Source organism: Carassius gibelio, chromosome A13, assembly GCF_023724105.1.
Source record: "Carassius gibelio isolate Cgi1373 ecotype wild population from Czech Republic chromosome A13, carGib1.2-hapl.c, whole genome shotgun sequence".
In the NCBI taxonomy this organism is placed as follows: Eukaryota; Metazoa; Chordata; class Actinopteri; order Cypriniformes; family Cyprinidae; genus Carassius; species Carassius gibelio.
Window position 1 is genome coordinate 2,860,239 of NC_068383.1, and position 20,915 is coordinate 2,881,153.

The following is a 20,915-nucleotide window of genomic DNA, read 5'->3' on the forward strand; positions in this document are numbered from 1 at the left end:
TGTATCAATCAGTACTTTGTTACCTACGCTGTAGCATGAAAACAGTGAGCTACAGTGTGACCTAACAATTCAGAAAACTACTGATTTGTGTAATCAAGCACTTACTGCATGAAAGACTCTGGATTTTAAACATGCCAGCCATTGCATTGCAGTCAGGCTCATCCATTACTGCGTCAGGTTTGGGGCAATGCTGGACACAGGTAATTATGCCATCGATTAATTTTCAGAAAGAAAAAACCCCAGCCCCACCTCTTGCTGTAACCGTGGTGCGCTCGAGCAGCTCTAATAGTGTAGTAGTTGTAGAAACGCGTGCCGCATCGTTTCCTCGTGATTCCTGGGGAGTCTGTGCCAACGCGTGCGCGAAATGGACTTACTAGGGAATGGAAGCAACATTTACCACATTTGTCACGTTATTGTCGACACGTTTCTCTTCAAGGCTGATGGTTTTGGCGGTTCCTTAGGATTTCGAGAGAAAAAGAGCGTGAAAAAGTGTCCCGCGCGCTCTTCGATTCAACATCTTCGCGTTTCCCTCCAAAACAACAAATTTACGAGCCAAAACAAAGACGAAATAAAACAGAATAGGCTGTTTGCTGCTCGAATGAAAGGCTTAGGGTGGAAAAGAGGGGGGTTGAATATTAAAAGCACTTAAGTGTAAAAATACATCTTTAATTATTGATTTATTTTTTAAACGAACACTAGCTGTGGATTTCATATTTTAAATTTAAATTTGATTAAGGACCATTGTTGTAAATTAAAAAGCATTGGAGATCTTCACTGTACTACTGTAGTGTAAATCATAGTGCGCACAGATTTGATCTAAACCAGATCAGCTTCATTGGGACTGCGGGTATCAAACATCCCACAGCGGATAGACTGGAGATCTGCCTCACAAACAAGTGCAAAAAATCTCCCTCAAATGGTCGCTAAAATGGTTGCATTTAGCCCGCTGTATCTTTCACTGAAGCTTAAATTAATGTGATTCACGTGCGAGAGATTTGGCGCAGCGACCCAAAGGAAGAGCTGGATGCTTCACCCGCAACATGGAAAAGCAGGAGGACACACTGCTGCATCCCAGAAATATAACACAACCAGGAGCCTTTGGAAATTCAAAGGATTTTAGCGTGCATCTGAACACTTTATAGGTGGATTTATGCGGATAAACAATCAATGCGATGGAGACGGAGATGGACGGAGAACTACTTTATTGAGCACGAGGGTGAGTCTTGCTATTTAACGAACTAAATCTACTAAAGCGGATCCACAAGTGGTGTTTTAAAAGACATTTACCTTAAAAAAAAAACTTGAATGATTTGTGTAGGTTATTTAGAAAGTGACAGTTTACAAGTAAATACGTAATTGACGTTAATAATCGACATATTGAGTTTTCTAAAACAGAAAGAAGAAATTTATTAAAGTCCTAAATCAGTTCTTTCTCGTATCTTGCCTGTTTAATGCAAATGATCCTATTGTTAACGTGCAATATCCTTGAAGAGCGGAGTTTCCAAAGCAGCAGCTCGAGAGGATCCGTGCCTTTGATAATGAGAAATGGATCAAGTGAGCTGGTAAGTGTATTAAATGAAGTCATTATCTCATGTAAAACTTCTCTGCTGTGTTTGATACGTATTATCCCATTATTAGCATGATCCCAGGAGGTCTTGGATTGTCCTGAAGGCGCAGCTCTAGAGGGTCCATGTCATTGCATTGGTCGCTGTCCACTGCGCCCGTGGTGCTGAAATCTGGATGATGCCGGCGCAGCGACTGCATTGCTGCCGCTCCCTTCACATTAACGAAGACAATGGGCGCTTTCTGCTGCTCGCTGTGCTCATCATCGTGTACCTGCTGTGTGGCGCTGCGGTGTTTTCCGCCATCGAGAGGCCGTCTGAGATGCGAGCACACCGGCGCTGGAACCGGACTCTCCTGAACTTTAGCGATACGTTCAATATCAGCTTACAAGATCTGGGCGCTTTCCTGAAAGAGTACGAGGCTGCGATTGCTGCTGGAGTTCGGGTCGATGCCCTTCGACCCAGATGGGATTTTACAGGGGCGTTTTATTTTGTTGGGACAGTGGTGTCTACTATTGGTAAGTTACCAAATGCAGGATTTTCTTTTGTGGGAATAACTATTCTTGATTATCCATGGTCTACTATAATATGATTCCAGTGCTTTTCTTAAAAGATACAGTAGTATACTCAAAAATGAAAATTTTTGCTCATATAGTTTCTGCAGTAATTAGTGCATTACTAACAGAGAATGTTCTCATGTTGTCAAAACTTTGGCTAAGGTTCTGTTCCAGTGACATTAATAGGACTTTGGTCTTTAATCGTGTTCTCAAAACATTATTATTTTAATGTTTAATGGAATTATTTATGGAATTGTTTTTTTTTCCTGAAATAGTTTAGTTTGACATTCGACTAATGCTTTACAAATTTTAGTACTTGTTTTAGAAAATTCAAAACTAATGTTGCAGTGTTTGCAAAATGATGAAATGCAACATTCCATTAGCATATAATAATAATAAAAAAAAATTCTGGTCATTTTGAATGTTCATAGAACATTTAGAAATAATGTTTTCATAACCTAATAGGAGTGTTGGCAAAACGTTCTATTTTTTAGTTCTATTTGTTTTTTGTTTTTAGCTGGGTACTGTGAGTATGGCTTTGTTTCTTCAGTTGATTGCAAAGGTACTACAAAATTTGAGGAAAACGAGAGCTGTCGAAACTCATTGCCTGAAAATCGTTTCAAAATCTCCTTTGTGCTTTTAGGTTTCAAACCTTATAAGTCCTGATAGACCAAAATTGAATATACAAATATGCATATATGTTAATTATACGTGAGAACTCTTGCATATAGTAGTAATATTATCAATATGATTTGTTTAGTCTTTAATTCATTTAAAGCTGTTGTGTGACTTTAGAGGACTTAGGATGCAAATAATATGGAATACTTATAGTGATTTTGTTTTTCCCTTTAGAGCTTGGCAGTATAAATCACTGTCTTCTTTCATTTTATTCAAAAGACATGTGAGAACAATTGGTTTTGTATTATTTTTGGGGTGAACTATCTCTTTAAGAGCTGCAATCCACTCGTATTTCACTCAGTTACTATGTCTAAAACCCTGCACATAAAAGGTTTCCCCAAAGATAGATATAAAATGCAATCTGTATCTATTTATGTGTGTGTTTTTATAGGTTTGTCTCGTCTAGTTTGCTTTTGCAGCACTATTTACCACTATTTACTACTGGGCTTATAAATGCAAAGTAGTACAGCAGCAATACATGTGCTGATTTATTTTTATCAGCAATAGCCTCTGGCACCTTGCTTGATTCCCTGACCTTTCATAGAAACTCACAGTGCACTTTTGCCTTGCCGAGGCAACATTTCCTTGCTCTCTGCAGAGACTTCACTTTTCCATTGGCATTTCCCCAGCATAAGTCCTCTGAAGACCAATAAACACCCTCTAGTGTTGACTCTCTCACCGGTACCAGGCTGCGGCTAAGCCAAGCAAAGCCAAGCCAACTCCCTGCTGGACTTCTGCATTCAGGACCAAGCCTAAGGCTTGCAGTTTGCTGTGGGGCTCATGTCCCAAAAACCAAATGTGCTGATGCCCACATGTCCTGGATAACATTTACCCTGTTATAGGTCACTAAAGAGCAAGTATCCCTCCGAGGCAGCCCTCTGGTTATTGTGTATATTTGCTTCCTACGGACCTTGGCTCCTGTTTTACACTTTCCATCTGCAGTGAGTAATCAATAGCCGTGCACTTTGTAGTCCTGAGTAATGTATTCAGCAGTACTTTCACTGAAGCAGCTTCACGCAACCTCAGATGCTCTACAGATAGCCGATGACCGCCTCCACAAATGAAAAATAGGGTGTAGACTGACAGCGAGGCCATTCTCTGTCAGGTTTGAATGCTACTCTCCCTGGCTCAAAAGCATGTCAGTCTGTGTTCCTCTGATATTTCGTCCCAGCAGGCAGTGGTTTGCAGATGTTTACACTCCAGACAGTGAGATGATGAAGCTGTCTGAGACATGCAGATCCACGCTTGGCAAACCCTGAATGCTATTGAGATTCTGAACACTTAATTATAATTAATTACGGAGACTTTAAAATAAGCTCCTTAAATATGAATTTGCTCATTTACTCATCCGTTCCAAACTCGATGAGTTCCTTTCTTATGTGTCAACTAAAGATGTTTAGTAAGTAATTTCCTATACAGCAAAAACTCAAAAAAAAAAAAAAAAAGTACCAAAGATTTTAAGTATAATGCATGACCGATCTTTTTTTATTTTAAACAAAGCTTTATTGTAACTACTATTTATTCTCTAAATGCCGTGTAAAACAAATGTGGTTGATTTACAGTACATTCTCGCAGGCAGAACCCTCTGTGGGGCTTCTAAAAGGCAACACAGTCTAGCAAGTATAATGATACTTTATTTAGCAGCTAAGCTTAAATTAATGTGTGTTTTGTGGATTCTATTTCCATCTCAGTCTCCAACATACCTTTAATCTCAGTGTGAAGTCTCTATTTACCTCCCGCCTCCAGAAGAGCTTCAAAGTCAGTAAATGTGAGGTGCTCAGTCTTTATCATGACGGGGGTTTTCTAGGGATGACGCGGGCACTTCCTCTTCATCTAAGCCAAACACCTGCCATTTCACACACAGTGAGACATTATTATAGGGAACCATTTATTTGCCAGTTAATCACTGTTTTAATCCATTTAATACATGGTTCATGCATTATGTGCAGTACTGTTCAAAACTATGAGATCGTCTACGATTTTGTAATGTTTTTGAACATTAAAAAAGTATTAAAAGGAAACCATGATTGATTTTATTCTTCATGATTATTTGAAAATTAGAGAATTCAAAAGAACAGCATTTATATAACATTATAAATGTCTTTACTCTCATTCAATTTCATGCATGCATGCTGAATAAAGACTTACCACAAATTTCTTAACATAAGTACATGGGGCAGAGCAGACTTTTAAAATGTATACTATATACAGGTGCTGGTCATATAATTAAAATATCATCAAAAAGTTGATTTATTTCACTAATTCCATTCAAAAAGTGAAACTTGTATATTATATTGATATATTACACACAGACTGATATATTTCAAATATTTATTTATTTTAATTCTGATGATTATAACTGACAACTAAGGAAAATCCCAAATCCAGTTTCTCAGAAAATTAGAATATTGTGAAAAGGTTCAATATTGAAGACACCTGGTGCCACACTCTAATCAGCTAATTAACGCAAAACACCTGCAAAGCCTATAAATGATCTCTCAGTCTAGTTCTGTAGGCTACACAATGCATGGGGAAGACTGCTGACTTGACAGTTGTCCAAAAGACGACCATTGACACCTTTCACAAGGAGGGCAAGACACAAAAGGTCATTGCAAAAGAGGCTGGCTGTTCATAGAGCTCTGTGTCATAGCACAAAATAATAGAGAGGTGAAGGGAAGGAAAAGATGTGGTAGAAAAATGTACAAGCAATTGGGTTAACAGCACCTAGGAGAGGATTGTGAAACAAAACCCATTCATAAATTTGGGGGAGATTCACAAAGAGTGGACTGAACCACTACGCACAGACTTATGCAAGACATGGGTTTCAGCAGCGTTTCGCTTCAAAAAGGACTGGACTGCTGCGAAGTAGTCCAAAGTTATGTTCTCTGATTAAAGTAAGTTTAGCATTTCCTTTGGAAATCAGGGTCCCAGAGTCTGGAGGAAGAGAGGCACACAATCCATGTTGCTTGAGCTCCAGTGTAAAGTTTCCACAGTCAGTGATGGTTTGGGTGCCATCTCATCTGCTGGTGTTGGTCCACTGTGTTTTCTGAGGTCAACACAGCTGTATACCAGGAGGTTTTAGATCATGCTTCCTGCTGCTGACCAACTTTATGGAGATGCAGATTTGATTTTCCAGCACGACTTGGCCCCTGCACACAGTGCTAAAGCTACCAGTACCTAGTCTAAGGACCATGGTATCCCTGTTCTTAATTGGCCAGCAAACTCGCCTGACCTTAACCCCATAGAGAATATATGGGGTATTGTGAAGAGGAAGATGTGATATGCCATACCCAAGAATGCAGAAGAGCTGAAGGCCACTATCAGATCAACCTGAGCTCTCATAACACCTGAGCAGTGCCACAGACTGATCGACTCCATGCCACGCCGCATTGCTGCAGTAATTCAGACAAAAGGAGCCACAATTAAGTATTGAGTGTTGCACATGCTCATCATTTTCATGTTCATACTTTCATACAAGATTTCTAAAAGTCCTTTCTTTGTATTGGTCTTAAGTTATATTCAAATTTTCTGAGATACTACATTTACATTTACATTTATTCATTTAGCAGACGCTTTTATCCAAAGCGACTTACAGATGAAGACAGTGGAAGCAATCAAAAACAACAAAAAGAACAATGATATATAAGTGCTAAAACAAGTCTCAGTTAGGTTAACACAGTACACGTAGCATGGGATTTTAAATAATATAATAAATAAAAAGAAAACAGATAGAATGAAAAAAAAAAAATTGAATTAGGGATTTTCCTAATAAGTTCTCATAAGTTGTCAGTAATAATCATTAACATTAAAATAAATAAAAATTTGAAATATATCAGTCTGTGTGTAATGAATGAATTTAATATACAAGTTTCACTTTTTGAATAGAATTAGTGAAATATTTTTTTTTTGATGATATTCTAATTATATGACCAGCACCTGTATATACTTAACATGAATACTAGTATGCACCACAAAAGAAAACTAGAAGCATGTTGATCAATAAAAGTTTAAGATGCATCATTTAAATCAAACAGAATAACCACTTTGTTAATTCAATTTTCATAGTCTGTTAGTAGAAGAGAATCCTGCTCAGCGCTTGAACAGGTTTACTATAAATAGAACCACTTTATGAATCACAAACATTAATTGGCTGTTTATGTTTACGTTTGCATTTATTTAATTAAGGGTGCAGCCTTTATACAGTATGCGGAGCTTGATAATTATAGATCAAGTGTAGTCTAGTACAGGGGTTTTATATAACCATGGATCGACCTAAAATTATCTCAAATTTTCCTGAAATAGTATACCAGTTTAACTAGTGAAAAATCAATATTACAAATATGTGTTAAATAAAATTTGGAAAATATTTAGTTTCTATTTTCATTAGATTATTACATCTTTTTTTCTGTACTGATAGATGCATTGCTTATTTAAAGTCGAGATGAAACTAAAATTGCAATCGAAATTTCTTCCCTATTGTGACGTATTACCAAGTGAAATGGCTTCTCAAATGAAAAAAAAAAAATGCATGGCAGAACTTGATTTTTTTGTCCATCAGGGATTGAATGGATTGTTCTAGTTTGTTAATTGCTATATTACACTGGTGCACACATCATCTAAATAGGATTACGAGGGCATATGAACTAAAAAAAAATGTGCACAGATATATATTTTATAATAAATGCTGTGAGGTTCCATTAAAATAATTTCTCCTTCATTTTTTTATTATTATTTTAATTTCAATCTTCTTTCCACATTTTTACTCTGTTTTTATCTAAACTTTTCTCTAGATCTCCCTTGCACCGTTTGAAACCCCCTAGTTTTGTAAGACATTTACTGTAGTTTATTTTGAGAACAGCCTGAGAATGAAAGCCTTGGATGTTGGACGTCATGTTGCATAAGAATCAAATTTGTCTCAGATGTTGCTCCTAAAATACCTTAGGAGAAACATAAATAGACACGGCTGAGTCAAGTAATTTGTATTGTTGTTTATGACGAAGTCATGTTACACATTTCAGTGTCTGAATGATGAGTTATCATTGCGACTGCAGTCTGCAGTGTATACTGCCAATCTTGGCTTTGCAGGCTTCTGGAGGAGAACTGTATTGCTCAGGAGATATATAAAGAGTTCTTCATTATGTTTAATATACATATCAAGTTTAGCAAATGAGCACTGTTTAAGATATTGCTGGGGAGAAACATGTGAGTCTTTTTCTTTAAAAGAAACATCTCTGTCTGAACTTTGGCTGAAGCTCTTCACTTAATCTTACTGTCACGTGGGAACAATTGAGATTTTAAAGAAGAACTCGGTTATGATTTTTATTCCCCATTGGAACAAAAGGAGATTTTTTGGCCTGATTTAAAATTGGCAAAGTTGGAACATTTTCTCAGTGTAAATGTCAAAAGATGTGGGAAAAAAGCTGAAAACGAGTTGACAATGCAGGTTTAAATGAATCTAGATCTGGCCATCGCCTCCTTTTGACCTGTGTTGCGACGGAGCTATTAGGTTTGGTTGGAGGACGCTGATAGAATAGAAGTGCGTACAGTATTCATGTGAGCTCAGACTATTACACACCTGTCTGAACAGAAACTGATTTCTGGAGACTCTCAGGAGAGACAAGCTGAAGCATGTTTCTTCTGGTTTTACTCATTAATGTTACCTTTTAAGAATATATCATGTTGCTTTTTCTTTTGCACACACTTTGTGTTTTCGGACTTTACAATCCTTTTTGTGTTCCACAGAAAAAGACAGCTAGCCATATTTTAAACATATTCATCCTCTTTAACTGAATAAATGTAATTGATTTCACAATGAACATGAATTTATGCTGATTCTAAGCAAAATGAATAAATGAATTTGGAAAATATGATTTAAATAAAATCAAATAGGTGCAAATATTTAATAATGACACTTAGTTTGATATTTTGTAGAGTAATGCAACAATAATAATAATTATTATTTTATATTAATACTACTACTAAAAATAATAATAATTGTTTATTTTATAATATATATATATATATATGAATATATATATATATATATATATATATATATATATATATATATATATATATATATATATATATATATATATATATATATATATATATATATTTGATTATATGCATTTTCTAAATAAAATTATTTAAATAAAGTAAAAATAGATTAAAATAGTTTATTAACTATGCCAAGGTTTTTTTTTTATTTTCATAATCATACCTATAATAGCTGTTTCATTTATGCATGACTGACAAAGAACCATTGCATTAAGTTTAGTAGCTTGGTGGAACAAACAATTTTCAATTACGATAGTTAAAACGTATAAATTGGATTTATTGAATATAAATATATAATCCTGTTTATATTTAAAACTTCACTTTATAAGTGCTATTACAGAAATCTGACCTCTTTCATTTATATATGACTGACACTTATGCATAACATTTTTATTTATAACAGGTTTATTTCTTTTTTTTTGAACTATGCAATCCAAATGGACAGAAACTGTTTTTTTTGTTACTGCGTGAGTAAATAATGTCCGGATTTTTTTTTTATTAGGGGGTGATCTTCTCCTTTAAAGCCGGCTGACGTAGGTCAAACAGACAGTTGTGTGAGTAAACCTCGGGGATCCCCATTGCAGACTCGTCTTTCTCTCATCGCTCTCTCCCGTGTCGTAGTAATCAGTGCAGTTGGCTCCGGTTACTCCTCAGTGAGCTGCGTGTTTGATTGGATCATGCATCATTGTCTCCTCAGTGATATTCTCTTCCTCCTCAGACTCATCTAGCAATATAACCTGCTTGGCTAATGCAGAGGAATGGATTGCCTCTTTTCCCCGTCCCTCTTATCACGCTCTCTCTCCTTCAATCTCATTGTGTTCCATCACATGCTGTTTGCACTGATAGACTTCACATTGCAGGTCAGAGAATTATGATACAATGATTTGCAAGTGTTATCCATTAAAATATCATCTGGGTCAATGAAATGCAGTGTTTCATTCAGAAGGGCCAATGTAGTTGCCAAGCTTCACGGCGGCTGTTTTTTTAGTAGTAGTTTACAGTGTACTGTATTCACTTTATTGTGTAACCCAGAAGTAAGCTATTTTCTGTGAATGCGCAAGACTTCTGATTCATTAGTCATTACAGAACGAGAAGAATTACAAAAGGCAATGGTAAAATGATCTGAATCATGTGAATATAATGCAATTAAATGAATTTAAAATAAATGAATGATAACATGATACTCCGAGAGTCCTCTATCTCTCTCTCTCTCTCTCTCTCTCTCTCTGATCTCTTGGGTTGCTCAGTAAAAACAGAGGGCTGGAAAATGTCAAAGTTAAAAATGGAAGAGGGCATGCAGCCACAAAAAAGGTGTGTGTGCTGTTCTCAACAGTGTTTACTCAAGCACAGATACTGAATGAGGCGAGACCAGACAGAATGTGATTACGTTTTTTTTTAATAGTTTGATTAATATTTGTTATTTACTTAGGTTCATTCTGGTTGGGTGGATCTTATGGCCGGGTTATATATTGTTTTAATGTCATTTTAATGGCAATTACTATAATATAGAGAATCATTTCACTTTTTATTTTTTGAAAGATTAAGGCATTCTTACGCTATTTTCTGGAAATACTGAAGATTCTCGTATCATTTATCATGTGTTTTAGTCATTCTGAGCATTAATTCTGCATGAAAAGGACACAAGCATCATAAAGCTATAGGTCATGAGACTGTTGTGATGCTTTCACCCCTCTGTATGCTGCTTTATGTTCATTTATGTTTTATGTTCTTTTGTATGTAGATATATGTTTGTAAAATTGTTTGGAACTGAATTGACTTTTTAAACGGTCTGTAATAGACACTGTTTAAAATAAAGATTCTTTATTTCCATTGATGATTCCATTAAGAAATTTTAATTTTCATGGAACTTTTCCATTCCACAAAAGGTTTTTTTTTATAGTGGAAAAAAATTATTTCGATTTGTAAAATGTTCTTCACACTAAGAAAAAAAAAAGTTCTGTTAAGAACTGTTCACTAAAGGACAAAAATAAAAATAAAAAAGCCCTTTTTGGATTGTTTATTTTTAATAGTGTCGCAAGAATGACTTTTGTTTGCAGATATATTCCATTATAGTGTCTGAGTATATAGATTCAACTTTAAACTATTTAAATAAGAGGATTTAAGCTTGCACCGTGGCCAAGAATGATTCGTAAACAGTTGCTTTTATGCATCATAATTCCTGCAAATCTGTGATGCTGAACTGAAGCTGGTCGTCAGTGAAATATTAAGATTAGCTAGATTTAAATGTGTAAAAGTAATGTGATTGTGATTGGTTTGCCTTTTCAAATCCTGCCACAACAATGTATGCAGTAGCTGTGGTTTTTAGTTATAAAGTCATTATTATGTGATTGCTAGGTTGTTTTTGCAAACATCACTAATGATTTGCACTACACAACTCATAATCTTTAGAGTGATCTTTGCATTTATAGCCACAGAGCAGTTGAGATAAACACAAAAACCCACGCAGTGACAAATCAGTGTCAGGAAAAGCCGCCCATCCCAATTCTACATTTATCTCTGGCCTGCATCCCCTAAGTCACCCATTCACATGCCCTTGATCCATGTATGTGATCTGCCCTGGCAAACACACAAAGACTGTAAATAAATCTCAATGCAGAGTGTTCCCATCTGAGGATGGCGTCTGCATACACAGAGGATCAATCACACACAGCACAGCATGAAGCAGACAGCTATTACTTTAAGTAAAACCACAGATTTGTTGTTGTCACAGCATTATCTACAGACCACGATAAACTCATAAACCTCCTCACTGAATGTAAATACACAGCAACTGAAATGAAACACAAATCTCATCAGCATCCGAGATATTGGTTTGATCGGAAAGGTCAATATTTGTAAAACTAATATTCTGAGTGACAAGCCAACAATCCATCATTAAAGGGACAGTACACCTAAAAAAAAAAAAAAAAACATTCACTCACTCTCATGTCAATAATTACAAACCTGTTAAACAAATAATATATATATAAATAGAAAGAGAGAGAGAGAGAGAGAGAGAGAGAGGGAGAGACAGAGAGAGAGCAGTTTTGACTTTCTCTAAAACATATACTTTTGTGGGGGTCAGTAATTTTAATTTTTTGGGGGTCAACTACACTTTAATGAGAAATGCTGCCACGTGAAATGTTTCCAGGAAAGCTGGCACACTCTCTTTTTTGAAGGAATTGTAGCTTGGCAACTAAACATTTACCTTTTAAATCAAAAGAAACCAAACCTACACTAAATTAGGAAGCAATTATACTGGGGTTTAGTGCTTTTATTAACCTGTACGACATTGCCCTTGTAGTCTATCATTGCTAAAAGTGGTGTGTGTGTGTGTGTGTGTGTGTGGCTTGTTTTTGCAATTTTTACTTAAGTGGATTTTTCTGTTAAAACTGAATCCTTGATTGAACGCTGGTTATTGCCGGGTTGCACCTGTCCTCGTTTTGTGAAATGGTATCGGGTCATTACTAAAGCGACCAGGAGGAGCTTTGCAGATCCTGCAGTTCTGACCATTATTGAAACTTTTGACTATCTTTTTATCACATTTAAAACTGTCTGGAGAGGCAGCTTGAGAACTCTGCAGTGCATCAGCATTATTCTTCAGATTCTGGGCATGGTGTTCCCTCCAGTGCCAGTGTAAATTTAGATGCCTGTTCTACACAGCATCGAAGAGCTTTCTTTTTATTTATTTTTTACCTCAACTGTGTAAAGTTCATTTCAGTCTCAGCTGGAAGACCTACAGACCCGTCACAAATTGCTCACTGTATTGCGCACGAATCTAGAAAGGCACAAGCATCAGTTAGATTACCTCACTGCAAGCAGCTTTAAGCAGCACAGGTTTTTGTCCAGGAAAATGATATTGTATTTAAAGCTAGTGGGTTAATATTACACTGTGTATGATTTACTTTGAAACAAAATAAATTGCTAGTAAATTTCATGAATAATTGTAAAGAAACGACAAGTAAATTAACCTGAAGAAAAACTGAAATAGTATTTCCTTGTAAAACATACTGCGATATTGCATTTACAACTTTACAGACTATACAGAATATGCTTTTGAGATGAATTGTAAATAAAACTTTATTATTGGATTATACTGTTTCCGTGTTTCACATTTAGTCCATTGTGTTACCGGCAGTTTTTTATTTATTATTATTATTTATTAATTATTTGTAAATGATAACATTTACTAACAATTTCTAAGTGTAAATTCCAAGTAAATCCTATACTATAGTTTTTGTCAGTGTGTGAAACCATTAGCACCACTGATGCATTTTTCTATTGTTGTTAACTCAGACTATTTCAGGTCACTTTAAGTATCTCATCTGGTGTTAGTAGCTGATCAAGATGCCCAAGAACAGTTCTGAAAGCCAGGGAGTCAGTCAGGGTCAGTGGTTATCTATATTACCAATTAACTAGTGATGGATAGACACATTTTTCTTAAATGCAAGAACTATATATGTGTGGTTTTAGCCATTAGCTTTGACCTTTTCCAGACTCTCCCTCTCTCTGTTTCACTTCCACGTGAACTCAAGCATGTCTCTGTGCTAATATCTCCAGCTCTTTTTAATTTACAGACAGCGTCATAGATCGAGTGCACTCCACTCCTGTTGGGAAAGAGCAGGACATTCGGAGTGTGTCATGAGCGCTATCCGAGTATGAATGAACTGGAATTGGCTCTCTAATGCATGATGTGTTTTATATGCTGTGCTCATTGAGTCACATGAAAGATTTTATGCAGATACAAGTGCTTTTGTTCAGCCTTTAGAAAATGCCCGGAGGGACAGGTGTGTTTGCTCTGGGAAAGGGCCACGCTTTGTACACTTTTGCTGAGTCTATGTTTAAACTGATTTTTGTATATAAAATGCCAAGCAGACATGAATGGGAAGCACAGACTACTCTCACAAAATTCAACCGTTCAGTGCACCAGATTTCAACAGGTTCTGCAGAACTTGTACGCAGAAACTTTCTCATAAAAAACGCATGTGTTTTAAGCACAATGTGTAAATTGTATGCTGTAATACCACGCTAGGCCACTAGGGATACCATGATATGGATCTCCAGTTTACATTTTTCTTAATAAATCATGTAGCATACTTAAAAAGTCATATACAAATTGAGTGTTTTTGTCGTGTTTTCGAGTTAAAATATCAAAAAAAGCAATGCTACATAAAAAATTTTCATACATTGTGTCTTTAATACATATTTTGACAGATTTTTTTTTTTTTTTTTTGTTAACCTGCAGTACATCCCTTATGAAAATTTACCATGGTTTTACTACAAATATATATTTCTGTAGTATGCTATGCAAAGTTTCAAATTGTCTGTATGCATAAAATACATGCACGATCTACTACATTTCTTAATTTGTTCATTGCAAGACTATACAAGACAGTCTGGAGCTTTGTGTCACAAACTTAAATAAAGAAAGGGCAATGCACTTCTTTTGTTTTATGCAGTATAAGGTTAAAAAGGCTGGAACCTTTTTGCAATAACATGGGCTTCTTAACCTTACGAATACAGCTGAGATAAATGCAATTCTTTTAAGATGTACTGTATAAAAATCTGTCATGCACGCGAGTAATCTTTCGCGGCATACTGCACAAACAACTGTAAGTTTCTTTGGCAGACTGTGAAAACAAGTCTGAGTCGATAAGGAAATAAATGCAGAAGGAGAGGCAGCACTGCTCAGTTTCTCAACTATAAATCAATGAAGGAACAGACGGGTGTTGAGCTCTCTGTAGTGCTCTGTGTAAAATTAAATACTGACAGACACTCGAACAAACCAGACAGTGTTCAGGCCTCATGACGACTGACTTGATTAATACGGCAACAATAAGTAAGAAGAAGCATAGAGTTCTGTGTTTGTGCTTCTTTGTAATGCCCTGTTAATAATGAGTGGCCATTAATTAACCATTTATTCAAAGAGAATGATGGGAATTGTAGTTTTGTCAGCTCAGAAGTGATTTTCTCACCCTCAAGCCATCCAAGATTAAAGTATGTTTCTTCATCAGAACAGATTTGGAGAAATGTAGCATTGCATCACTTGCTCAACAATGGATGCTCTGCAGTGAATGGGTGCCGTCAGAATTAGAGTCCAAACAGCTGATAAAAACATCACAATAATCCACACCACTCCAGTAATATCATGTGAAGTGAAAAGCTGTGTTTTTTTGTAAGAAACAAATCAGTCAATAAGCTGTTTTTACTTCAAAACCATAATGTTTGTAATTCATAATAAGGCATTGGAAAAGTCCATCTACTCTTGTTTTCTTCTCACATCAAAATCCATCCACATATTTGTTTAGAACTTTTTTGTCTTCATCTTATTTCTCTCTTGATTCAGACAAGATAACTTGATAACAAAAGATAACAAGATAACAAAATAATTTTAATTGAAGAAAGTGTTATGGACTTTTAGTTTTAAGTTTAAAAAGTGCCTTGATGGATTTTTTTTTTCTTTCCAACATGGAGCTTTTCTCTTTACAATATGTTACTGATGGACTGGAGTGCTGTGGATTACTTGTGGATTATTGTGATGTTTTTATCAGCTGTTTGGACTCTGATTCTGACGGCACCCATTCACTGCAGAGCATTCATTGATGAGCAAGTGATGCAATGCTACATTTCTCCAAATCTGATGAAGAAACAAAATCATCCTAATCTTGGATGGCTTAAGAGTGAGCACATTTTCAACTAATTTTCATTTTTGGCTGAACTATTTCTTTGACTGTTCAAGTGATAAAGCTGTTTACCTCACTCTTTTGAATTGCACCGTGAGCTTTTGGTTCAGATGCAGTGTGAATCTCTTTTCTAATGTATTCTGGGCTCTTCCATTCGTCCAGCAAATGCAGCGAGGTCTCTACTGTTCGAACGCTGTATGACTTCCTCAGTTCAAAACCAGCTTCACCGTATGCTCTCGTCAGGGTGCAGGTGAGCTTTTCCATCCAAACGCTGTGTGAAAGCCCATGTTTGAACACAGTATGGGCTTCGGACACAGTACAAAGAACCATTTAAACAAAGATACCAGAAAGGAAATCCTGAAAATGTATAAAAGCTTTTTTTAATGACTCTTACCGAGATCTCAAGGACAAGGCAGTCTGTGGGAACATAATTCTCTTATATATATATATATATATATATATATATATATATATATATATATATATATATATACTAATAAAGTTACTTTGTCAGACTTATTTTAGTTTTATTTATATCCAATTATAGTTGAAATTTCAAATGATCTTTTATTTTTGTATGTTCAGAGTAAAATAAACATACTTTCTGTATATTTTTATTTTAGTTTATTTTGAAGTAATTTTTGTTTTATGCTTTCGTGATTTTTGTTTTTTCTATTTCCATTTTGATTTATTTTCAATTTTAAATTAATTTTAGTTCTACTTCACTTATTACAAATTATTTAAAAAGATAGTCTATGTCCGGCTTAATTAATCATATTTATATACTTTTATAGTATTTTGTATTAGCTTTTATTTTTATATTTAAGTATAAAATAAACACATTTTTGGGTATTATTTTATATATTTGTATATTTAAATTTTAGACTAAGGTTGAAGTAATTTTTTATGCTTTTGTCATTTTCTTATATATATATTTATTTTTAGCTTTATTTTTAGTTAAGTTTTTTTTGTTGGTATTTTTAGTTTTCAATTGATATTTTAATATAAAAAAATATATAATTTAATAATCCTAAACATAAAAAAGGTATTAATTTAATATTGTTCATTTCAACTTTATATACATTTTATTAGTTTTAGTTAACAATAAAAATACCGCTCTCTGTAGGCGTTTGGCCTCTAACTATTTTAGAGAGAAATATTTAGTTGAACGCTTTAGAAAATGCTGGAATGTTTATGCTGTTTTTAATTTCTGTTTTTTTTTATTTATGCACATTTATATATAGTGTGATTTTGGCTCCATATGATGTCAGAGTCACCTAAAATAGATATTTATTGTTTCTGTGAGAGATAAATACTTATTTGATTGCAAAAATGCTTTATGCAGTATGTGAGAGATTTTGCCCCAGTCAGTGTAAGTGCACACTACAAGCCCAGAGCTTGTCAGTCTTTCATGATTTATAACTGTGACAAGAAGCCCCAGATCACAGCCAGATAACAGCAAGTTACAGATCCAGATGCCTAGTTTGAAATCTCTCCGATGTCTCTGACTAACAAAAGCAACAACCAGTGAAAAAGCATTGAGCCAAACATATCCAGCCCACGTCTCCCTAAGCTCTCCCTCATCTAGACCTTTGCTTTCTTTATCTTCTTTCTCCTGCTCTGAGTAAATCAATGCAGAAATAACTCCATGTTGTTTGTTTATATTGCCAGTTCTCGCATTGCTGCGCTCGGGATTCTGTCATGCTCGGTTGTGACTCATTATTTTATTGTTATTGTAGTCAATTTATAGCCATTATGTGTGAAAAGACCGGTTGAATCCACAGCTGTGGGTTTTGATCTGATGGCTTACATATAACAAGTCACCATATCAATTTCTCATAAACTCTATTGTGCAAAATCAATAAATAATAAATATGCTTCCATGCTCACTTGTAGGGTATTTTCCAATCTGCTACCACAAAAAAAAAAAAGTTGGAATTTGCATAAATCAGCATTTTAAAATGGTTTTGAGAATATTTTTGAGCTCCTGGCAAAATATCTCTTGTTGCACAGCTGTATAACTCTTTCTAAATGAGTGTTTAATTATATAAATTAATACAAGACACCTCAGGTGAATAAAGAAAAAAATAACTACCGGTAATATAAATCACCATACTTCCTCATTTCATTGATTACATTATTAATAATAATAATAAATAATAAATGTTGTTTTAAAAAATGCTATTAAATTAAATATGAACTAATATGCATACATTTCTAGAAGACAAAACTGAACATTGGTTACAAATTATAGCTTTATTTATTTATTTATTTGCCATATTAGAGTCAAATGTTTTTTATAATTATTATTATTATTATTTTATAACTCAATCAGAAAATACTGTCAGCAACTAGTAAAAAAAAAATCATCATGTTTTTAAGAATAAAATTTTAGGAATAAAAAAAAAATCAGGCAAATGATATATGAAAAAACCTGTTGTATGTGTTGAAATCTACAGATGCAAACAGATAAAGTGCAATTAAATGTATATTTTGCATTTTGAAAAGTCAAATATTAAAGTTTATATTAAATTTAGTTTTTTGGAGGTGACTATACCATTTTTGAGTACTGGTTATGTATATGGACAATTATTGTTCACTAGTTTTACCATAAATCTAGCTCATATGAGGAAACCTTTATGTTGGAGTTAAAAGTTTACTTCTTTTGTTCTTTATGCAATCTGAAATGCAGGTTTCTGTTCATCACCAAAACAAGCTGGTGTGCGTCACGTGTTTGTGTAACCGTAAGTAATTAGGCACATGATGTGTAGCAGGGCGAGTGAGGGGCAGATGGTGTAGGGAAAGCATCAGATACTTCTTACTCCGCTCCTCCTTCCCATCATCACACCCTGAACCCGTTCTCCGCAGACCCCCTGCACTCCAATCGGTGACTAATGATTTCCTGCTCGTCACAGGAAAAACACACCATCCCGCCTCATCCTCTCTGTATTTTATGTGTCCGGTTTGAGATCCCTGAAGACAGCAGGAAAACTGAAATGGCTTTTGTCCAGGGCAGGAAAAGTGCCAGATTGGTCAAATTAGGACACTTGCTACGTGTCAATGCAAACAATGACGTTGCTGTGTGCTTGCAGGGTGTGTATATGTTTTGTTTTCGTTTTTTTTTTTTTTTCTGGAGGTGCTAAATAGCTAGACTGTGCTGGCATATTGTGAGGCAAAGATTGCTGCGTGCTGCACTGTGTTTGGAAACGAGCTGAAACCATCTGCCGCAGTCAAGCGCTCGTATGCTATTAATTTCTTAAGAACACACTACTCTTACTGCATGACACACAAGCACAGAAACTGTAACATCATTGTAGACCAGGCAACATATTTTCCAAGATATAAGTCAAATTTCTTCCCATCTGATACATGTTGTGATATATATTTATATATATATATATATATACAAAGCTAATTATATTTGTAGTGCAGTGAAAGGAATAGTTCACCCAGGCCATTAAAGATGTAGTAGATTTGGAGAAATGTAGCATTGCATCACTTGCTCACCAATGAATGCTCTGCAGTGAATGGGTGCCGTCAGAATGAGAGTCCAAACAGATGATAAAAACATCACAATAATCCACAAGTAATTCACACCACTCCAGTCTATCAATTAATGACTTGTGTAGAGAAAAGCTGCGTGTTTGTAAGAAACAAATCTACCATTAAGATGTTTTTAACTGTTTTCGTTAATGAAAAAGTCAACTTGCCTGAAACAGGAGAGAAATATGCCCAGATCAAGCACTGTTAAGAAAACAGTCCAAAACAGTTCTAAACAAATATGTGGTTGGATTTTGGATTTTTCACTTATTATTTATTATATAATTATGGACTCATATTTTGGGGGTTGAAAGTTAAAATGTCTTAATGATGGATTTGTTTCTTACAAACACAACTTTTCACTTCACAAGACATTAACTGATGCACTGGAGTGGTATAGTAATGAGATTGGACTAATGACTTTCTGCAGATATTATAAACATCCTCTGGTGACTTTATGGAAATAAATGTGTTGTGAATTTTGATTAATGTTGACATTATTTGTTTTTGTAATTGTAAGTTGCTTTATTTTCTGAAAAGAGATTGTAGACCTCAAAACAGATGGCATGCCAGGAGTTATTTGTTTATTTATTTATTTTTTACTGGGGTGTATTGCTTCCATATTGCCACATTGTTTTATACTGGTTATGAAATATAATGGTTGGCGTTGATCATTTGCACACACTCCAGCAGATTGCAGCAGTTATGAATGCTGAGTTGTAATTCTCCTGAAAGGTGATCTGTCAGACTGTTGTCTAAAGCCCTGCCGGTTATTTTGGGTGTTTGCCTCTCTCTCTCCCTCTGTCCCTAAAGTCTCTAGAGATCCAGTCTGAAGTGTCGGCTCTGAATCACAGCACAGAATCGATGCTTCAGGGCTTGAGATAACTGAGAAATTAATGAGAGAGAGAGCTGGGTGGCCCTTGGCAGACGAAACCTCAGTGCCCTCTTAACAAGAGCATCTCAGCGGCACGCCAGAGGAAAAACGAGCGGGGTTAATTAAGTAGAGAGGTTAGATTTGATCCTGTTCTCTTTTTGTCTTATAAAGAGCACTGCTTGATTGCGAATGGGCTGTTTTCAGGAGAGCCTGTTGTGTATTGCCATCAGCCACATGGGCGCTCTTCTGCTTAGTGTTATCATTCATTTTTGTTGTGTAGTGTAGTATGTGCAGTTGTGTTTCCACAGTGTTTATTGGATATGTTTCTGCACAGTCTGTGGCATTGCTCTTTGTGTGTCTCCTGAGACTGAAGTGTTATCTAACACTCCATGGGCATGGCACAAAAGATGTACGTTTAATAGCACTCTGGGCTTGTCAAAAGAATTGGTTTCCTTTTTTTTTTTTTGTGTAAAATTGCAGACTCTGGTTAAGGCTGATTCAGCGTTTTTATACTTAAATAAAAGCACAAAATAATAATAATAATAATATAAACATCAACTAAAATAAAATAATTGTAAAATTCAACTTCATTTTTATTGCAGTTAATTTCCAAAGAAACATTTTCATTTAGTTATTAAAAAACCTAAAATAGAAACTGAAAAAAAGAATACAAATTATAGACATAAAAACACTCATTACTAAAATATACTAAAATAAATGAAAATTTGACAATCTAAAATAAAAAATTTAAAATATAAAAATGGCAATTATCAAAATTCGAATTATCGATACATAAATAACAATTATATAAAAAATGATTCATATATATAATAGTGTCTCGATACTAAAATAAGAGCAATTAAGTGATATTTTTAAATTAAGCTTGATAAGAAATTACTATTAATATTATTTTAATGTTAATAAAATAATTTCCTCAAGTTAATGTTAAAATCGTTAGCAG

At 34.9% G+C, this 20,915-nt stretch overlaps 1 protein-coding gene across 1 annotated transcript in view; it reads left to right on the plus strand.

Moving 5' to 3' along the window:
- Positions 1 to 244: 244 nt before the first annotated feature.
- Positions 245 to 20,915, plus strand: part of LOC128025877 (potassium channel subfamily K member 12-like) — a 30,154-nt gene continuing 9,483 nt past the window's right edge. The window contains exons 1-3 of the mRNA XM_052612459.1: positions 245 to 1,216; positions 1,492 to 1,562; positions 1,650 to 2,080. Of these exons, the coding sequence (XP_052468419.1) occupies positions 1,741 to 2,080 (340 nt within the window). The 5' untranslated portion in view covers positions 245 to 1,216; positions 1,492 to 1,562; positions 1,650 to 1,740. The remainder of the gene's footprint in view (positions 1,217 to 1,491; positions 1,563 to 1,649; positions 2,081 to 20,915) is intronic.